This window comes from Rhinatrema bivittatum, chromosome 5, assembly GCF_901001135.1.
Source record: "Rhinatrema bivittatum chromosome 5, aRhiBiv1.1, whole genome shotgun sequence".
In the NCBI taxonomy this organism is placed as follows: domain Eukaryota; kingdom Metazoa; phylum Chordata; class Amphibia; order Gymnophiona; family Rhinatrematidae; genus Rhinatrema; species Rhinatrema bivittatum.
The window spans coordinates 1,153,221-1,172,053 of NC_042619.1; the positions used below are offsets into that span (position 1 = coordinate 1,153,221).

The 18,833-nt window shown below is 47.5% G+C and overlaps 1 protein-coding gene across 1 annotated transcript in view; it reads right to left on the bottom strand.

The window, feature by feature from the left end:
* Nucleotides 1-18,833, bottom strand: part of TRIM3 (tripartite motif containing 3) — a 145,970-nt gene that overhangs the window by 10,305 nt on the left and 116,832 nt on the right. The window contains exon 8 of the mRNA XM_029601739.1: nt 3,498-3,665. Coding sequence (XP_029457599.1) covers nt 3,498-3,665 — 168 coding nt within the window. The remainder of the gene's footprint in view (nt 1-3,497; nt 3,666-18,833) is intronic.

Genomic DNA, 18,833 nt, shown 5'->3' on the forward strand with positions numbered 1-18,833 from the left:
TGACCGCGCCTTGAGTACTGAATGCAATTCTGGCCTCCAACTCAACAAAGACCTAGCAGAACTGGAAAATGTAGATAGGAGGTTGACCATACAGAGAAGAGGGATGGAAGATCTGCCCTGCGAGCAGAGGCTGCACAGGCTGGAAAGAGAGGGGATAAGATAGAAGTTCATAGCATTATAAGAGAGGTGGAAGAGAAAAATATGGAGCAACTCTTTACAAGTGTAGATAATACAAGGACATGGGGAGACTGTGAAGCTACTGGCAACAGACATAAATCACAGGAAGTATCAGGCCAGAGGATATGGGCATAGATACATTAAAAAGGGCCTGGAGGAAAAGTCGGTACAGAATTATTAGGCAGGCAGACTAGGAGAAACCCCTGCTTATTATCTCTGTGAGCGGGGAGAGATCTGGACTGGCCACGCTGTGACCCGGCATGGCCGAACGTTCTCCTTCTCTGCTCTACCACACGCAGAGTCCCTTTCTAATTTGTGGTCTCTTATTCTGTATCTGGCGAGGGTCTCTGTGCTCTGTGTGTGTGAGCGGGGTGAGGTATTCAGCTAGCGAGCAGCTTGTGTGGGGATCTGTAACAGTTTTCCAATCTGCACTGCTGCTCTACAGCTCCTGAAACATCTGCAGTGCTGTCTTTTCTTACTGTTTGACTTGTGGCGCTCAGCGATGATATGGTGGGGCAGGTGTGCTGAATGTGTGTGTCTAGGGGGGAGGTTTGCAGGATTTTGTGTTACTTCATAATCTGACAAAATGAATATTTATTTATTTATATAATGCTGCTTAGTGGAAAGCATGGGATGCATCTATCTGTTGCTACTCTCCTGATGCCTGCCAGCAGGGGGCGCTCTGGACAGTGGCAGGCACGTTGCAGAAAGCAGCACACGCAAAGCCCCTAGGACTAGAAGAAGAGCCAGGGGTCAGAGGCAGGCAGCTGGAAGGATCTCAGTGTTACTTCAGGCAGGAGGTGAGGGAATGGCAGAAGGGACATCTGGACTGAAGTCTGGGCTGCTTGGGATAGAAAAAGAGAAACATCAAGCACTGGAAAGACGAGATGAGATAGGAAGAAAGAAACAGCCACACAATTTATGCACTTCCAGAAAGAGCAGTGAAAGAAGATTATTATGAAGGGAAAGAATTATTCAACGACTGCTGAAACCTGTAACTCACTTGTACTCAAATAATATTTCTCTTCATATGCCCCTTCCCATCACCTCTCCCACCCTCATCTCTTCCCTTAACCCCTTCCTTAGCTCTTTCCCTCCCCTAATCTCGCTTTCCTATACTTCTCCCCTCAATCCCTCACCGTGAGCACAAGGGCAACCCCTCTACCACCTCAGCCATCATTCCAGGCATGAACGTGGCCCAGGCTGCTAACGGCACCCGATGCTCAGTGCACGACAGGCATGAACGTGGCCCAGGCTGCTAACGGCACCCGATGCTCAGTGCACGACAGGCATGAACGTGGCCCAGGCTGCTAACGGCACCCGGTGCTAGGGTGCACCACAGGCATGAACGTGGCCCAGGCTGCTAACGGCACCCGATGCTAGGGTGCACCACAGGCATGAACGTGGCCCAGGCTGCTAACGGCACCCGGTGCTAGGGTGCACCACAGGCATGAACGTGGCCCAGGCTGCTAACGGCACCCGGTGCACAGTGCACGACAGGCATGAACGTGGCCCAGGCTGCTAACGGCACCCGATGCCCAGTGCACGACAGGCATGAACGTGGCCCAGGCTGCTAACGGCACCCGATGCCCAGTGCACGACAGGCATGAACGTGGCCCAGGCTGCTAACGGCACCCGGTGCTCAGTGCACGACAGGCATGAACGTGGCCCAGGCTGCTAACGGCACCCGATGCACAGTGCACGACAGGCATGAACGTGGCCCAGGCTGCTAACGGCACCCGATGCCCAGTGCACGACAGGCATGAACGTGGCCCAGGCTGCTAACGGCACCCGATTCACAGTGCACGACAGGCATGAACGTGGCCCAGGCTGCTAACGGCACCCGATGCACAGTGCACGACAGGCATGAACGTGGCCCAGGCTGCTAACGGCACCCGGTGCTAGGGTGCACCACAGGCATGAACGTGGCCCAGGCTGCTAACGGCACCCGATGCTCAGTGCACGACAGGCATGAACGTGGCCCAGGCTGCTAACGGCACCCGATGCTAGGGTGCATGACAGGCATGAACGTGGCCCAGGCTGCTAACGGCACCCGATGCTAGGGTGCACGACAGGCATGAACGTGGCCCAGGCTGCTAACGGCACCCGATGCACAGTGCACGACAGGCATGAACGTGGCCCAGGCTGCTAACGGCACCCGGTGCTCAGTGCACGACAGGCATGAACGTGGCCCAGGCTGCTAACGGCACCCGGTGCTCAGTGCACGACAGGTATGAACGTGGCCCAGGCTGCTAACGGCACCCGGTGCTCAGTGCACGACAGGCATGAACGTGGCCCAGGCTGCTAACAGCACCCGGTGCACGACAGGCGCACGTTTCTGGTGCTGGGCAGCGAGGTCTCCACGCACCCAAATCACTGCCTCTGGCTCCACTCTACCTCAACTTCTGTTGCAAGACATTTGGCCCACCTCTCCTCCATTTGTGGGGTCCAGCGTAACCCAATCATGGCCCGACAGAACTTGCACCAGACATGCAGTTCTGCATCTTCAGGGCCCCATGCTGATCGCAGGATTTATCTCAGTAAGGGCCTGCAGTGCTGCTGCTAAATCTAAAATATCAAATGCCATGCAGACAGCACTTCAGCCCGCGCAGTATCTGTAAAAGTGTCTTGACGAGGCCCCCCAGCGATTCACGCAGAGCACCCTATGTGCACATCTGCATTTCCCAGCGGAAGGGAAGTCTCTGCAGTAGCAGAAACGGCCACTTGGTGTCCAACGTTGGCTAAAGAAAACGCATCCTGCATGGCTGGCCACGGCTGGAATGCACCTCCACAGAGTCACGTCCACAAATGCATTAAACTGAGAGGAAGAAGGTGATAATGATAGAGGACGAGAAGAGGGTGACCGAAGGGAAGGGGAGTGAGGATCACCGTAGGATACAAAGTGGAAGAAGAGAGAGAATTATTATGGGTTTACAGATAGGAGGAGGAGGGGCGAGCAGAAAGTATTATAGGAAAAGAAAGGTAGGGGAGAAGAGAAATGGATTATCAGGTGATATAATAAAAGAAGAAGTGGGACAGGTTATTATGAGACACATAAAGACAGGATATGATGTAAGAGGGTGATTATAGGAGGAAGAGAGACAGAATTAACAGCTATTCTTCCATCAGTACAAGCTTTTCATGCCACCTGATTTGTGTTTTTGCAAATTTCTTTTCGTTGTTTTAAGTTATTTGGTATTTTATGCATGTATCTGTTGTAAGAATTTCTTAAATAAATGATGATGGTATCTGCAGTGAGAGGAGGAGGGGAGGGACAGGTTCATGACAGGACGCAGAGGAGGTGGTGCTGGACCCCCTACCTTGAATTTCCCCTCCGGTGAGAAGATGCTGACCCATCTGTTGTCGTAATCTGCTACAATGATGTCTCCGTTCTTATCCACTGTTACACCCGTGGGTCGCTGCAACTGCCCCGGGGAGCGGCCCCGCACGCCGAACCTCAGCTTAAACTGACCCTCACTGGAGAACACCTGCAGCAGAGAGGAGAAGAGAAAGAAAGAAAGACGCTATATCAAAGCACATTTCTGTTTCCTGAGAGCGCTTTCCTCCTACCCCCAGTTCAGTGGCGTCTGTTCTCCTTCCACCTACCCAACTCTCAAATCTTCTCCCTATTGAGGGCACTGTTAAGCACAGAAACTAAATCTACACAATAGGATTCAATTAGTACTTTACATTTACACGTGCACAATTAACCCTGACTATAATTTAAATAAATTGTAGGTCAATTGTAGGTCACTAATAAACCAAGTACACAAAAAAAAGATAAGCCTATTACATTTAAGGAACTTACTGTATTTTATTATTTAATTTTATTTATTTATTTAAAATTTGTATAAGAACATAAGAACACGTCATACTGGGTCAGACCAAGAGTCCATCAAGCCCAGCATCCTGTTTCCAACAGTGGCCAATCCAAGTCACAAGTACCTGGCAGGATCCCAAACATTAGATAAATCACAAGCTACTATTGCTTATTAATTACAGATATAGCAGTTTATGGATTTATTTATTTATTTATTTATTGGTTTTTATATACCGCCGCTCATCAAAGATATCACGTCGGTGTACATAGAACAAAAATACGCAGTTGCGTGTACATATAACAGTATAATAATATCTGAATTCCACAATAAATTAAAACAGTAAAATACAATATCAAGAACAACTTAATTAACGGAATATTAGATAGAAATATAGAGTAAAATAAATGTGATTGCATAACTTAATCTAGTATCAAGGTGAAAAACTGGGGGTATAGGAGGGGTGGGGAGCAAATTGGAACGGGAAGGGAAGAGAAAGGGTAAGGAAGGAAAGGGTTATATACATATGTACAGAGGGCGAGATCAATGGTTATAAGAGAGTCACAATAGTGCTAGAATGACTAGAAGAGGAGGGCATAGTTAAACTAAAGTTGAGAGTAATAGTTTAGTGATAAGATGGAAAGATTGGCAGACTAAGAAAAGGGAGTAATAGGAGTTAAGAGAGATCGTGTAAGTTAGAAACATGTTAGGAACAGTAGAGTTAAGGGGGGAACACGGAAACATTTAACTTCTAGGAACTTATCCAAACCTATTTTAAACCCAGTTACACTAACTGCTGTAACCACATCCTCTGGCAACAAATTCCAGAGTTTAACTATGCGCTGAGTGAAAAAGAATTTTCTTCGATTTGTTTTAAATGAGCTACTTGCTAACTTCAAGGATGCCCCCTGGTCTTTCTATTATCTGAGAGAGTAAATAACCGATTTACATTAATTTGCTCAAGTCCTTTCATGATTTTGTAGACTTCTCCAAACTGAAGAGCTCTAACTTCTTTAGCCTTTCCTCATAGGGGAACTGTTCCATCCCCTTTATCATTTTGGTTGCCCTTCACAGCACTTTCTCCAGTGCACCTATATCCTTTTTGAGCTGCGGTGACCAGAACTGCACACAGTATTCAAGATGCGGACTTCACCATTGTTACTGTTAAGTTTGTGGACTCTTGTCTGACTTCAGATTTTATTAAGTCAATAGATGGATCTAATAGCACACAGACTTTCAATGTAACCGACCTTCAAGCTGAAACGTTAAACTGAGCACAGCGATGATTCTCTAAAACGTATTTATTCTCAAAGCAGTGTAGATCCAAATATATTTCTAAACTTGAACACTAGTAACAGGGAAAATACTTGGCAACTAAATAAATATATAAATACAAGGCAATAAGGCAAAATACAAGGTAAAAATGCAGAGACTAAGCTGAAGAGATGCGTTCACCATTGCTGTTGGTTGCCAAGGCAACCTGGACGCATCTCTTCCGTGCTTATAACAGCTGACATACCTTTAATAATTCTAAACCGCTCCAGTCCCCTGTTCCCTCTGAAGACTCCTCCAATCATTTGGATGCTCGCGCACGTTTAAGCTGGATCACAGACCTCAGCCGAGCAAGCATGCGTCTGAAGGCACGAATCGCGAGCGAGCCCCGGAACAGACCCCGACTACCGCGCCAAGGCCTGGAACACACACTGCAGCCTCCCACTGCCGCACCGACGAACCCAGTCGGTGACCTCCCGTCCAAACAGCACTGAGTCCCACTCCAAACAAAGGTATAGTCTTAACAGTACCCCCTCTCTTACTCCCCCCTTCCTAGAGGTTTAGGTTTACTTGGATTGTCCTGATGAAATTGTATTAATAAAGACTTGTCCAAAATATTGGAGGCTGGTTCCCAAGTGTTTTCCTCTGGTCCGAAACCCTCCCAGGAAATCAAATACTCCCATAGTCGATGATGGAAACGAACGTCCAGAATGTCTTGTACCTGATAAATAATGTCTGCATCCGCAGCTGTACTTGTAGATTCAGGTGGAACTCTATGAAACCTAGATGTGATTAATGGCTTAAGTAAAGAAACATGAACTACATTGTGAATACGAAGCTTCGAAGGTAGTTTTAGACAATAAGAAACTATGCCAATTCACTCAATAATTGTAAACGGTCCTATATATCTGGGAGCTAAACGCATAGAGGGTAGTTTAAGACAGATATTACGAGTACTGAGCCAAACTTCATCTCCAGGTTGAAAAACGGGTGCTGTTCTACAATGTTTATCTGTCGTTTTTTTGGCTGCTGAATTAGCCCGAATCAAATTAGCTTGTGTAGAATTCCACAGTGATTGAAACTGTTGAGCAGTAATTTGAGCTGCAGGTGAATCTACTGTCAATGGAAGAGGTAAGGGTGGTTTTAGTTGTTTTCCATAAACTAATTGAAATGGTGAAAATCCCATGGCTGATTGAGTATGATGGTTATAAGAAAATTCCGCCCAAGGTAGTAAAGATACCCAATTATCTTGCTTCTCTCCTATGAGTAGTCGTAAATAAGTCTTTAGAATTCTATTGATTCTTTCAATTTGCCCGTTCCCCTGTGGATGAAAAGCTGAAGTGAAATCCAATTGAATGTCAAATTTTTTACAAAGTGCTTTCCAAAATTCCGCAGTAAATTGTGTTCCCCTATCAGAATTAATATGTTGTGGTAATCCATGTAAATGGAAGATATGCTCGGAAAAAAGCTGTGCAAGTTCTGGTTCAGTTGGAAGCTTTTTAAGAGCTACAAAATGAGCCATTTTAGAAAATCTGTCTACTGTGACCCAGATAACTTGTTTCCCTTCTGTTGTTGGTTAATCCACAATGAAATCCGTAGAAAGATGAGTCCACGGTTCCACAGGAATAGGAAGCAGTTGTAGTAACCCCCAAGGACGTCCCAGTATTTTTTTATTTTTTTTTTAATTTAAAATCTTTTCTAAACCGTCGTTTAGTAGTGCACCATCACAACGGTTTACAGGGTGGCACGCATGTTTTGCAATGTTATATGTAAGGGTTCTGCCCAATGGTTCCTGTTTAACTGTAAACCGATACGATGTGTGAACGGCTATCAGTATAAAAAAGACATTAAATAAATAAATAAATATATATATTTGATTAAATTCTTACTAACAAAGTGCCAAAACATTTACGGTAACAATTTTCATAATCTAAGGTATATAATGTGAAATCTGGATCTTGTCTTTTATATGATTAATAGGAAATCATACAATAATTGAACTTTAAACTGCAAGTTTCTTAAGTTATTCTATAATGATGATGGATATACAATTATGCTAATAGGGTGACTTTAGCTTTGTGTAGATGTTCATTCGCTTATTCCTTTAAACTTCTTGTTCCCCATTCATATTGTAGAGGGATTTTGTTTGGTGCAGGATGGGCAGGAGTCTACGTATGCTCTGATATTTTGTGTGGCTACCAATAGTAACGAGACAAAAGTTCTTGAGTACGAAGCCTCCCTAGATGACCTGCTGTGAGCGAATCATGAGCCCAAGACAGGACCTTCTTGTGTAAACGAAGAGGCACTACCATCTTCCCAGCAGGCACCATGTTGGTGGCTGCAAGATGGATCTTAGCGAGGTCGATAATGTGTTGGGGTACGGAAGGCGAGTCCTCAGATTCCGTGATATGGGAGAGAGCATCTGCCCGTATGTTTTTGGAGGCTGGTCTGTAGCGTAAGGAGAAATTAAAGCAGCTAAAAAACAGGGACCAGCGAGCTTGTCGGGGATTTAAACGTTGAGCACGAGACAGATACTCCAGATTTTTATGATCGGTGTATACCACCACTGGATGTTGAGCCCCCTCCAGCCACTGACACCACTCTTCAAATGCCATTTTAATGGCTAAGAGTTCTTTGTCCCCTATTCCGTAATTCTTCTCTGCAGGAGTAAATTTCTTTGAGAAGTACGAGCAAGGAAGTAATGATCCCTTGTCAGATAGTTGACAGAGAACAGCCCCAACCGCTATGTCAGAAGCATCTACCTCCACTACAAAGGGTCGTGTGGGATCTGGATGATGCAGGCAAGAATCGAGCAGGAAGGCTTGTTTTAATTCCTCAAATGCCTGGATTGCTTCTGTAGACCATTCTCTGGCATTGGCCCCCTTTTTGGTTAACGCAGTAAGTGGTGCTACCTTCTGAAATTAATGGGGAATGAAATGTCGATAAAAGTTTGCAAACCCCAGAAAGCATTGAAGAGCCTTCACTCCAACTGGGCGAGGCCAATCCTTAATGGCTAATATCTTCCCTGGGTCCATATGGAATCCTGAAGTTGACACGATGTATCCCAAGAAGGGTAAAGATGATTGTTCAAATACACACTTTTCTAATTTGGCGAATAGGCGATTCTCGCGGAGCTGTTGCAACACCAGACGTACTTGTTTCGATGGGTATTAATATCTTTAGCGAGTATGAGAACATCATCAAGGTATATGATTACTGAGGAATGGAGCATATCCCGAAACACCTCGTTCATCAGGTTTTGGAAAATCACTGGCGCATTACAAAGTCTGAAAGGCATGACAAAATACTCGTAATGCCCATCACGAGTATTGAATGCAGTTTTCCATTCATCACCTGGCTTTATTCGTATTAAATTATATGCTCCTCGGAGATCTAATTTAGTAAATATTATTGCTCCTTGTAGACGATCCAATAGCTCAGGAATGAGAGGAAGAGGATATCGGTCCCTGCGGGTGATGGAACTGAGACCCCGATAATCTATACGGGGTCTAAGAGATCAGTCTTGGCAACAAAAAAGAATCCGGCTCCAGCTGGAGATGTAGATGGCCGAATAAACCCCTTATCCAGATTTTCTTGGATATATTGAGACATTGCCCAAGTTTCAGGTAAAGACAAGGGATAATCTCACCCTCGAGGGGGTATAGCGCCAGGTAGTAAATCAATGGCACAGTCAAAAATCCGGTGTTCTGGTAAAAGTTCAACCTTTCTTTGGAGAAGACATCTGCATATTCTGTGTACTGAGGAGGCAATGTCAGAGGAGTAACAGCCAAAGGTACACTAGGCTGCGGCAGATTCGACAAGCAGATCAAAAAGCAGGCTGCACTCCGTAAAGACTTCCAATCAATGAGTGGTGAATGCTTCTGAAGCCAGGGTAGACCCAAAACTATGGGATGGATGGATTTGTCCAAGACGTAGAAGGAAATCTTCTCCTTGTGAAGAATTCCAGTGCGCATGATCACAGGAGCAGTGGTAGAAGAAATGCTACCCGGCAAAGTAGTACCATGAATAGATGAGACTCGTAGCGGTGGCGAATGAGGAACCTCCAGCAGTTGTAACTGTTGGACCAGATCAGCAAGGATGAAGTTGCTCCCGGCCCCAGAGTCAAGAAGAGCTAAAGTGGCAAAAGTTCCCCCAGGATACTCCAAAGTAACTGGAACTGTGCATTGGGGAGCAGGACTCACACAACCTAGGATTAGCTCCCCTGTAATGCCTAGGCTTGGGAGTTTCCCGGTCATTCCAGACATTGTGCTAACATGTGTCCCTTACCACCGCAGTACAAACACAATCCTAGGGTACGACGGTGCTTCCTTTCTTCTGGGGTGAGTGGACTGCGGCCGAGTTGCATGGGCTCCACACCCTAACTGGATTGGTGTTCCAGAGGTAATGCGATTGGTTGGGAGAAGGATGGAGCCAGTGTAACAGGTCTACGGACAGGTTTAACTTCTCGGGCCCGTTGCTGAAGTCTGCGATCAATTCTTCCTGACAGGTTTATTAGGCGTTCAAGATCATCAGGAAGATCCCTTGCCGCAAGCTCATCTTTAATGCGAAGAGATAGTGCTTCTAGGAAGACGCTGTGTAGTCTGTCCTCCCGCCATCCTAGCTCCGATGCCAAAGTACGGAACTCAACCGCGTAATTGACCAGCGGCCGGAAGCCTAGGCGGAGATGCAAGAGTTCAGATGCTGCAGTATACTGACGAGCTGGTTCATCGAATACTAGTTTAAAATTGTGCAAAAATTGTTGTAGATTCCCCAGCAGAGGATCACCTCGCTCCCACAGGCGGAGAGGGCCCATGCCAGAGCCCTTCCATCCAATAAAGACAGAATATAAGTGGTCTTCACCTGATCGGATGGGAACTGCGTGGGTTGAAGAGAGAACCGCATGAGACAGTGGTTGATAAAACCCCGACACTGCTTGGCATCTCCCGCATAGCGAGGTGGCACTAGTAACTGCGTAGATGCGGCTGGACCAGCGACGGGAGAAGCCTCCGGTGGGACTACCGGGGGTGTTGAATCTAGGCGGTTAGCTAGTCCTTTCGATGGTAGCAGTCAAAACATCTAAACAACGTTGCTGCTGCTGCAACCATTGGGCCAGACCGGGAATGGCCTGGAGGCCAGAAAGATAGCTATTAAGATTTTATTAAGTCAATAGATGGATCTAATAGCACACAATCTTTCAATGTAACTGATCTTCAATGTAACTGATCTTCAAGCTGAAATGTCAAACTGAGCACAGTGATGATTCTCTAAAACGTATTTATTCTCAAAGCAGTGTAGATCCAAATATATTTCTAAACTTGAACACTAGTAAAAGGGAAAATACTTGGCAACTAAATATATATAAATACAAGGCAATAAGGCAAAATACAAGGTAAAAATGCAGAGACTAAGCTGAAGAGATGCGTTCACTGTTGCTGTTGGTTGCCAAGGCAACCTGAACGCATCTCTTCCGTGCTTATAACAGCTGACATACCTTTAATAATTCTAAACCGCTCCAGTCCCCTGTTCCCTCCGAAGACTCCTCCAATCATTTGGGTGCTCGCGCACGTTTAAGCTGGATCACAGACCTCAGCCGAGCAAGCATGCGTCTGACGTTACGTACGCACACGCGCGCACCCCGACGTCAAACGTGTCTGAAGGCATGAATCGCGGTGAGCCCCGGAACAGACCCCGACTGCTGCGCCGACGCGGAAAAGCTTGGAACACACACTGCAGCCTCCCACTGCCGCACCGACGAACCCAGTCGGCGACCTCCTGCCCAAACAGCACTGAGTCTCACTCCAAACAAAGGTATAGTCTTAACAGTTGGAGCCATACAGAGGCATTATGACATCCTCCGTATATACTGCCTAAAGCAATTACATTGTATTAAGCGGTTTAAAACAAAACATAGATCATCAAATTAATAAAACATACAATCATAAATAAGCATAAACATATAAAATTATAGTAAATATTTTTTTTAAATATTTGTGCATATATAAACCTTGGAAATAAAACTTTAAAGCTTTAATTTCAGGTATGTCTTATGGCGTAAGGCAAGAAATTTCACAATGAAGAACACTCGTGATCGAGTTTGCTAAGCAATTCTCCTTTAATGAGGAGACAGATAGTAAAAAGGCATTACTAGAATGTACTGTCCGAAAAGGTTGATATGAAACCAATAGCTGTGATAAATTTGGCATACTAATGACTGAAATAACCTCAGAAATGAGAACCAATATATTAAATTTAATTCACTGCTGCACAGGAAGGCAAGGCGCCTGAATGAAAGCAGGAGCTGTAAGTTTCGCGCCGCTGGAAGAACAAGGTACTAAGCAGCATCTGGAGCAGCTCAATACTCTCAAACGACATTCGGGCAGTCCAACGAGCAAGGAATACCCCTCATCAAGTGCTGACAAAAATGGTGGAATTAAATTTCTGAAACCATTTCCTGATAAAAAAAATCTCAACTGTCGCAGGACTTACAGTTCATAAAATCCCAACTGCAGTAACCTGCGCATACGAGGCCAGATTTTATAAAATTGCGCATACTTTTGTTCGCGCAGCAGGTGCGAACAAAAGTACACTGGATTTTATAAGATACGCGCGTAGCCGCGCGTATCTTATAAAATCCGGGGTCAGGGTGCAAGGGGGTGCACATTTCAGATTTCGGAGCGGCCTCGGAGGGAACTTTCCTTTGCCCTCCCCCCACCTTCCCCTCCCTAACCCACCCCCCCCGGCCCTATCTAAACCCCCCCCTTACCTTTGTTGCACGATTTACGCCTGCTAAAAGCAGATGTAAATCTGTGCGCGCCAGCGGGCTGCTGGCACGCCATTACCCGACCCGGGGGCTGGTCCGGAGGCCTCGACCACGCCCCCGGGCCGGCGCCACGCCCCCGGGCCTGCCCCCGCAATGCCGCGTCACGCCCCGAAACGCCGTGTCATTTAAGACACGCCCCCGACACGCCCCTTTTACAAAGCCCCGGGACTTACGCTCGTCCTGGGGCTCTGCGCGTGCTGGCGGCCTATGCAAAATAGGCGCGCGCAGGGCATTTAAAATCCGGCCCACGGGGTATACAGGCTAAATCACAGACACACTGTCTATCGTCAATCCTAAATATGTCTTGGGTCGGGGGAACACAAAATCCACATGGAATCAGGTTTTTGAATATTCAGGAACAGCAGATTGGATGATATCCAGCATTTTATTCGATGCATACAGTCAGAAATCAGGTATTAAGCCTTCCCCGCTCCCTAAATAACTTTAAAAAATATGCAAACAGCAGTCGGATGGGAGATATCTGGAAGGCTAAAGAGGTTAGGACTCTTCAGCTTGGAGAACAGACGGCTGAGGGGAGATAGGATAGAGGTCTATAAAATAATGAGTGGAATGGAACAAGTAAACGTTAATCAGTTGTTTTACTCTTTCAAAAACAAATAAAAATTCAAAGAGTACAGGGCGCTCCATCGTTACTAAGCACATTTAAAATCGGAGAAAATATTTTAACCGTCGGTGCACAATCAGGCTCTGAAATTCATTGCCAGAGTATGTGGTAAAGGCAGTTAGTGTAGTTGGATTTCCTGGAGGAAAAGTCCATAAATCATCATAGAGAAAGCCACTGCTTATCCTTGGGAGTAAGCAGCATGGAATCTATATAGTATTTGGGACCTTACCAAGTACTTGTGACCTGGTTTGGCCACTACTGGAAAAAGGATACTGGGCGTGTATGGCAGTTCATCATATGTACAATTATCTGCTTGCTGTGTATGTACTGCTCTCAGAGAACAAGTCCGGTCTTTAAAGCTGGAGTGGAAGACCTGAAGAGCTAAGGAAGACAGAGAGGAATACAGAGGGGACCTTCAGGGACACAGTAAAGAAGTCCTAACACCATTCTCTCATTACTATAAATATCAGTGCTAAGATCTTAAATTGTATACAAACTGCAGTGGGAAGGCAAGGAAGCGAGGAGAACACTTGCTTTAGTCGTTAGCCCTGAATACCCCAGCACCACCCAAGGTGCTGCGTTTTGGACTTTCTATAGCCTGTGTGTGAGCCAGTCAGGAAGGCCCACACACAGACTATTACAGTAATCCAACTGGGCCACCACTGAAAAGAAAATTGATTCTTACCTGATAATTTTTGTTCCTGTAGTACCACGGATCAGTCCAGACCATGGGTTATGCCTCCCTTCCAGCAGGTGGAGTCAGAGAAAAACTTGAAAGGTATCCTCACTTAACCTAGTATGCCTCCTGCATCCCTTCAGTATACAGTGTATCAAAGCAGAATTAAACTAGCAATGAATCAAGAAGAACTTTAAGAACGAACAGATAAACATGTAACCATAACTTTCTTAGTATGCTGCAATAACATAACCTGAATATGCGCGTGCGGACTTTACAGATCCCCCTGTTACCCACTCCTAGTCTTAGGGCGGGCGTCTGGACTGATCCGTAGTACTACAGGAACGAAAATTATCAGGTAAGAACCAATTTTCTTTTCTCTGTACATACCTGATCAGTCCAGACCATGGGATGTACCAAAGCTTCCCTAAACTGGGTGGGAGCGTGCGAGTCCCACACGCAGTACGCCACTGCCAAAATCTCCTGGCGCTTGAACGTCCAAGTGGTAGTGGCAAGCAAATGTGTGAAGTGTCTTCCAAGTAGCAGCTCTGCAAATCTCCTGAGGCAATACTAACTGGCATTCGGCCCACGAAGCTGCTTGAGAACGAATAAAATGGGCTCTCAGGCCCTCCCGAACAGGTCTCCCTTTACAAATGTATGCAGACGATATCGTGCAATCGACGTCTTAGACACCTTGTGACTGTTACAGTTTTGGCTGCAGTGCAACCGCCTCACCACCAGGGGTCCCTCTAGTGCTGGCTTTCCGGACAGGCCCAGTCCATCTTATCTGTCCACTCTGTGCTCTGGGTGTGTCCTTATAACCCTGCCTGACAGTTGCCTCGGTGCTTCGGCATCGAGCTCACCTGGGCTCCCTGCTCTAGCCCTGCGCGGCCTTCGGGCCTTTCCTTGCCTTGCGCGGCCTTCGGGCCTCCTTCCTCGTTGTTCTCACCTGGCCTACGGGCCTTCTGACCTGCTTGCTCTGCTTACGGTGTGTGGCCTACGGGCCTTCTGACCTGCCCTGCTCTGCTTATGGTGTGTGGCCTACGGGCCTTCTGTGTGTGTGTGGCCTACGGGCCTTCTGACCTGCCCTGCTCTGCTTATAGTGTGTGTGGCCTACGGGCCTTCTGTGTGTGTGTGGCCTACGGGCCTTCTGACCTGCCCTGCTTATGGTGTGTGGCCTACGGGCCTTCTGTCTGTGTGTGTGGAGCCTACGGGCCTTCTGACCTGCCTTGCCCCGCTTATGATGTATGGCCTACGGGCCTTCTGTGTGTGTGTGGCCTACGGGCCTTCTGACCTGCCCTGCTCTGCTTATGGTGTATGGCCTACGGGCCTTCTGTCTGTGTGTGTGGAGCCTACGGGCCTTCTGACCTGCCTTGCCCCGCTTATGGTGTGTGGCCTACGGGCCTTCTGTGTGTGTGTGGCCTACGGGCCTTCTGACCTGCCTTGCCCCGCTTATGGTGTGTGGCCTACGGGCCTTCTGTGTGTGTGTGGCCTACGGGCCTTCTGACCTGCCTTGCCCTGCTTACTGTGCCCTGACCCAGCCTGAACTTAGACTCTGCTCATTGCCGCCTGCCCTGACCCAGCCTGAACTTAGACTCTGCTCATTGCCGCCTGCCCTGACCCAGCCTGAACTTAGACTCTGCTCATTGCCGCCTGCCCTGACCCAGCCTGAACTTAGACTCTGCTCCTTGCCGCCTGCTCTGACCCAGCCTGAACTAGACACTGCTTATTGCTGCCTGCCTTGACCCAGCCTGGAACCAGACACTGTTTCTAGCCTCCTGTCTCTCTCCACCTGGAGCCACCCTGCTGGGTGGTGTTCACGCCTCCTGACCGGAGCCCAAGCGTAACAGTGACCCTTCCTGGGACCACTCCATAGGACAGTCTAAAATAATTAGTGACTTCCAAGTAACGCAACAAGGAACACCATACATCTAGCCGACGAAGCTCTCATGCATGTTGTACATCATTTGACAAATCCGGAAAGGCCGGCAGCTCAACTGATTGGCTTAAATGAAAAGATGAGGCCACTTTGGGCAAAAAGGATGGAACCGTACAAAGAGAAACTCCTGAGTCGGAGATCCTCAAAAAGGGTTCCCTACAGGAGAGAGCCTGCAACTCAGAAATTCAGCGAGCTGAGCAGATAGCCACCAAACACACCATTTTCAAAATAAGGTCCTTCAATATTACCGTTTTAAGGGGCTCGAATGGCGGATCACACAAGACACGAAGAACCAAATTAAGACTCCACGACGGACATACCGGAGGTTTCAAATGTCTTACGCCTCTGAGGAAACGCACCACATCTGGATGTGCTGCCACCAAGCTACCAACCAGAGTGCCTAGGGCTGCCACCTGTACCTGGACTGAGTTAAAGGACAAGCACTTGGCCAAACCAGTTTGCAAAAAACTTAACAGAGCAATCGTAGCATGCCTGGGAAGAATTTCTCTCTCACGACACCACAACTCAAAAACTCTCGATACTCTAATATATGAGAGGGAGGTAGATGTTTTCCTGGCTTGTAGCAATATAGTGATGACCTCCTCATAATAGCCCTTCTTCCTCAATCTCCTCCTTTCAAAAGCCAAGCCGCTAGACAGAAGTGAGCTGCCTGGTTGAAATATATAGGCCCTTGATGGAGAAGATGTGGAAGATGCCCGAGTCGTAGGGGGCCGTCCATGGCAAGATTGAAAAGGTCTGCAAACCACGGATGTCGGGGCCACTCAGGAGCCACTAGGATTACCCTCCCTGGGTGGACCTCTATCCTGCGAAGCACCTTGCCCACCAGAGGCCAAGGAGGAAACACATACAGGAGAATGGAGGTTGGCCAGGGGAGCGCTAGTGCATCAACCCCCTCTGCGCCGTGATCTCTCCTGCAACTGAAGAAGCGCGGAGTCTTGGCATTGTCCCGCATTGCCATCAAGTCCATGTGGGGAGTCCTCCCATCTGTGGGAAATGAGATCCATTGCGTTGTCTGGATCTATGTGCCTCTGACTGAGGAAGTCTGCTTGTATGTTGTCCTTCCCGGCGATGTGGGAAGCTGCCAGCATCGCAAGATTTTGTTACGCCCAAGCCATAAATAGCTCCGCTTCGTCGGCTACAGCTTGACGATTTCTGGTGCCTTCTTAACAGTTGATATAGGCCACTGTCGTCGCATTGCCGGAGAGAACCCGAACCACCTGTTGGTGCAAGTGTGGAAGAAAGTGTTGCAAGGCCAAGCGAACCGCCCTGGTCTCCAGGTAATTGATCGATCATCCGGACTCCTCCGGGGACCAGCTGCCCTGTACTGAAAGATACCGAACTACTCTTTATATCCAAACAACCTGAACACGACTCCTCCCCCACCCCACCACGCCCCACCATCTCACCCACACTACCCCCCTCCGTAAGAGACCTGGGTGTCACACTTGACCAACACCTGAACTTCAAGCCACACATCAAATCCCTACTCAAAGCAGGCTTCTACAAACTCCAGATCCTTAAAAAACTCAAGCCTTTACTCCACACTCAAGACTTCAGGTTAGTCCTACAGTCCACCATCTTCTCCAAAGTGGACTACTGCAACGCCCTGCTACTAGGCCTCCCATACTCCACTATCAAACCACTACAAACCTTACAGAACGCCATGGCACGAATCATTACTAACACACGTAAAAGAGAACATATTACACCCATTCTGGTAGACCTGCACTGGCTGCCCATCCAATTCCGCTCCCAATATAAAACCCTTACCATTCTTCACAATATTCTCTACAAAAACAACCCCCCCTGGCTTAAGGAAATGCCCCACTTTCATTTCTCACTCTGCCCCACAAGATCCACCTCCACAGGCACCCTTCACACACCCCCCCTCAAGACAGCCCGCCTCTCCACCACCAGAGAAAGAGCCTTCACTATCGCAGGCCCTGCCCTCTGGAACTCCCTCCCCACACACCTCCTTCTTGAACCCTCACTGCAAAACTTCAAAAAAGGCATTAAGACCTGGCTCTTCAGACAGGCCTACCCAGAAACAAACCCCTCGTAGTCCACCCCCCTGAAACCCTCCCAGTCCCCCCCCCCTGCTACCCACCCCCAAACCCCCCCCCCCACCCTACCCCCGTATTCCCACCGTACTTCACTGTAATTAAGCTAAAATGTAAAAACCTGTGTTAAATGCTGTAAATAAGTTATCCTTTTATAACCTTGTAAATACCGTTTCGTTCCTGTACTTTCTCAGCTGCTATCCCTTCCTCCTTAACTCTCTCCCTCCCTCCCCCCCCCTTATTTCGCTCCTGCTCCATCACTCGCTCCCTGTTTTTTGTAACTTTCCTCCTTTCACTAGTTTATTGTAAACCGGCACGATGTGCTCGCACGAACACCGGTATATTAAAAGCTGTTAAATAAATAAATAAATAAATAAATAAGATACTGGCAGACAGCTCCCCAGCCTTAGAGGCTAGCATCCGTAGTTACCACTGTCCAGTTCGGGACTTCCAGATCCATTCCTTGAGACAGGTTGTGCGGGCAAAACCACCACCCAAGACTGGACTTGGCGTGATCGGTGAGTGGTAGAGGGGAATTGCAAATTCTCTGACTTGGGATTCCACCGGGAAAGTAATGCTCATTGTAACAGTCTCATATGAGCAAAAGCTCAAGGAACCACCTCCAGTGTGGATGCCGTCGAACCCAGAACTTGCAGGTAGTCCCAGGCCTTGGGCAGTGGAAGAACCAACAAGCGATGAACTTGCTCCATCAATTTGTTCCTTCAGTCTTTCCCGACCGCAGTGTCGAACCTGGCTCCCAGAAATTCTAATGTCTGAGAGGGAACAAGGTTGCTCTTGGTCTGAATGATTACCCAACCGAGGGATTCCAAGAGGGTGGTCACCTTACAGATCGCTTCCACACAGCAATCCCTTGACTTGGCCCTGATGAGTCAATTGTCCAGGTAGGGATGAAGGAGTAGGCCTTGTCTCCGGAGGGACACCACCACAACCACCATGACCTTGGTGAATGTCCAGGGTGCAGTCGTGAGACCGAAAGGCAGAGCGCAGAATTGGTAATGCATCCCCAGGACCATAAAAGTGAAGGAACTTTTGATGATCTTTGTGGATGGGAATGTGCAAGTATGTCTCCATCAGATCCAGAGAGGCCAGGAATTCTCCCTTGCGTACCGCCGCGATGACTGAACGCAGAGGCTCCATGCAAAAGTGGGGCACCTTGAGAGACTTATTTACCTTCTTGAGGTCCATAATTGGCTGGAAGGACCCTTCTTTCTTTGGAACTACAAAGTAAATGGAGAACCTTCCGGTCCTCCAATGTTCTGGAGAGACCGGCTTTACTGCTCCCAGAGCCAGGAGACATTCGAGCGTCTGACGAACAATCTTCCATTTGACTTGTGGACTGCATGGAGATATTATTTATTATTTATTTTTTATTTATTTCTTTTATATACCGACATTCAATCGAGA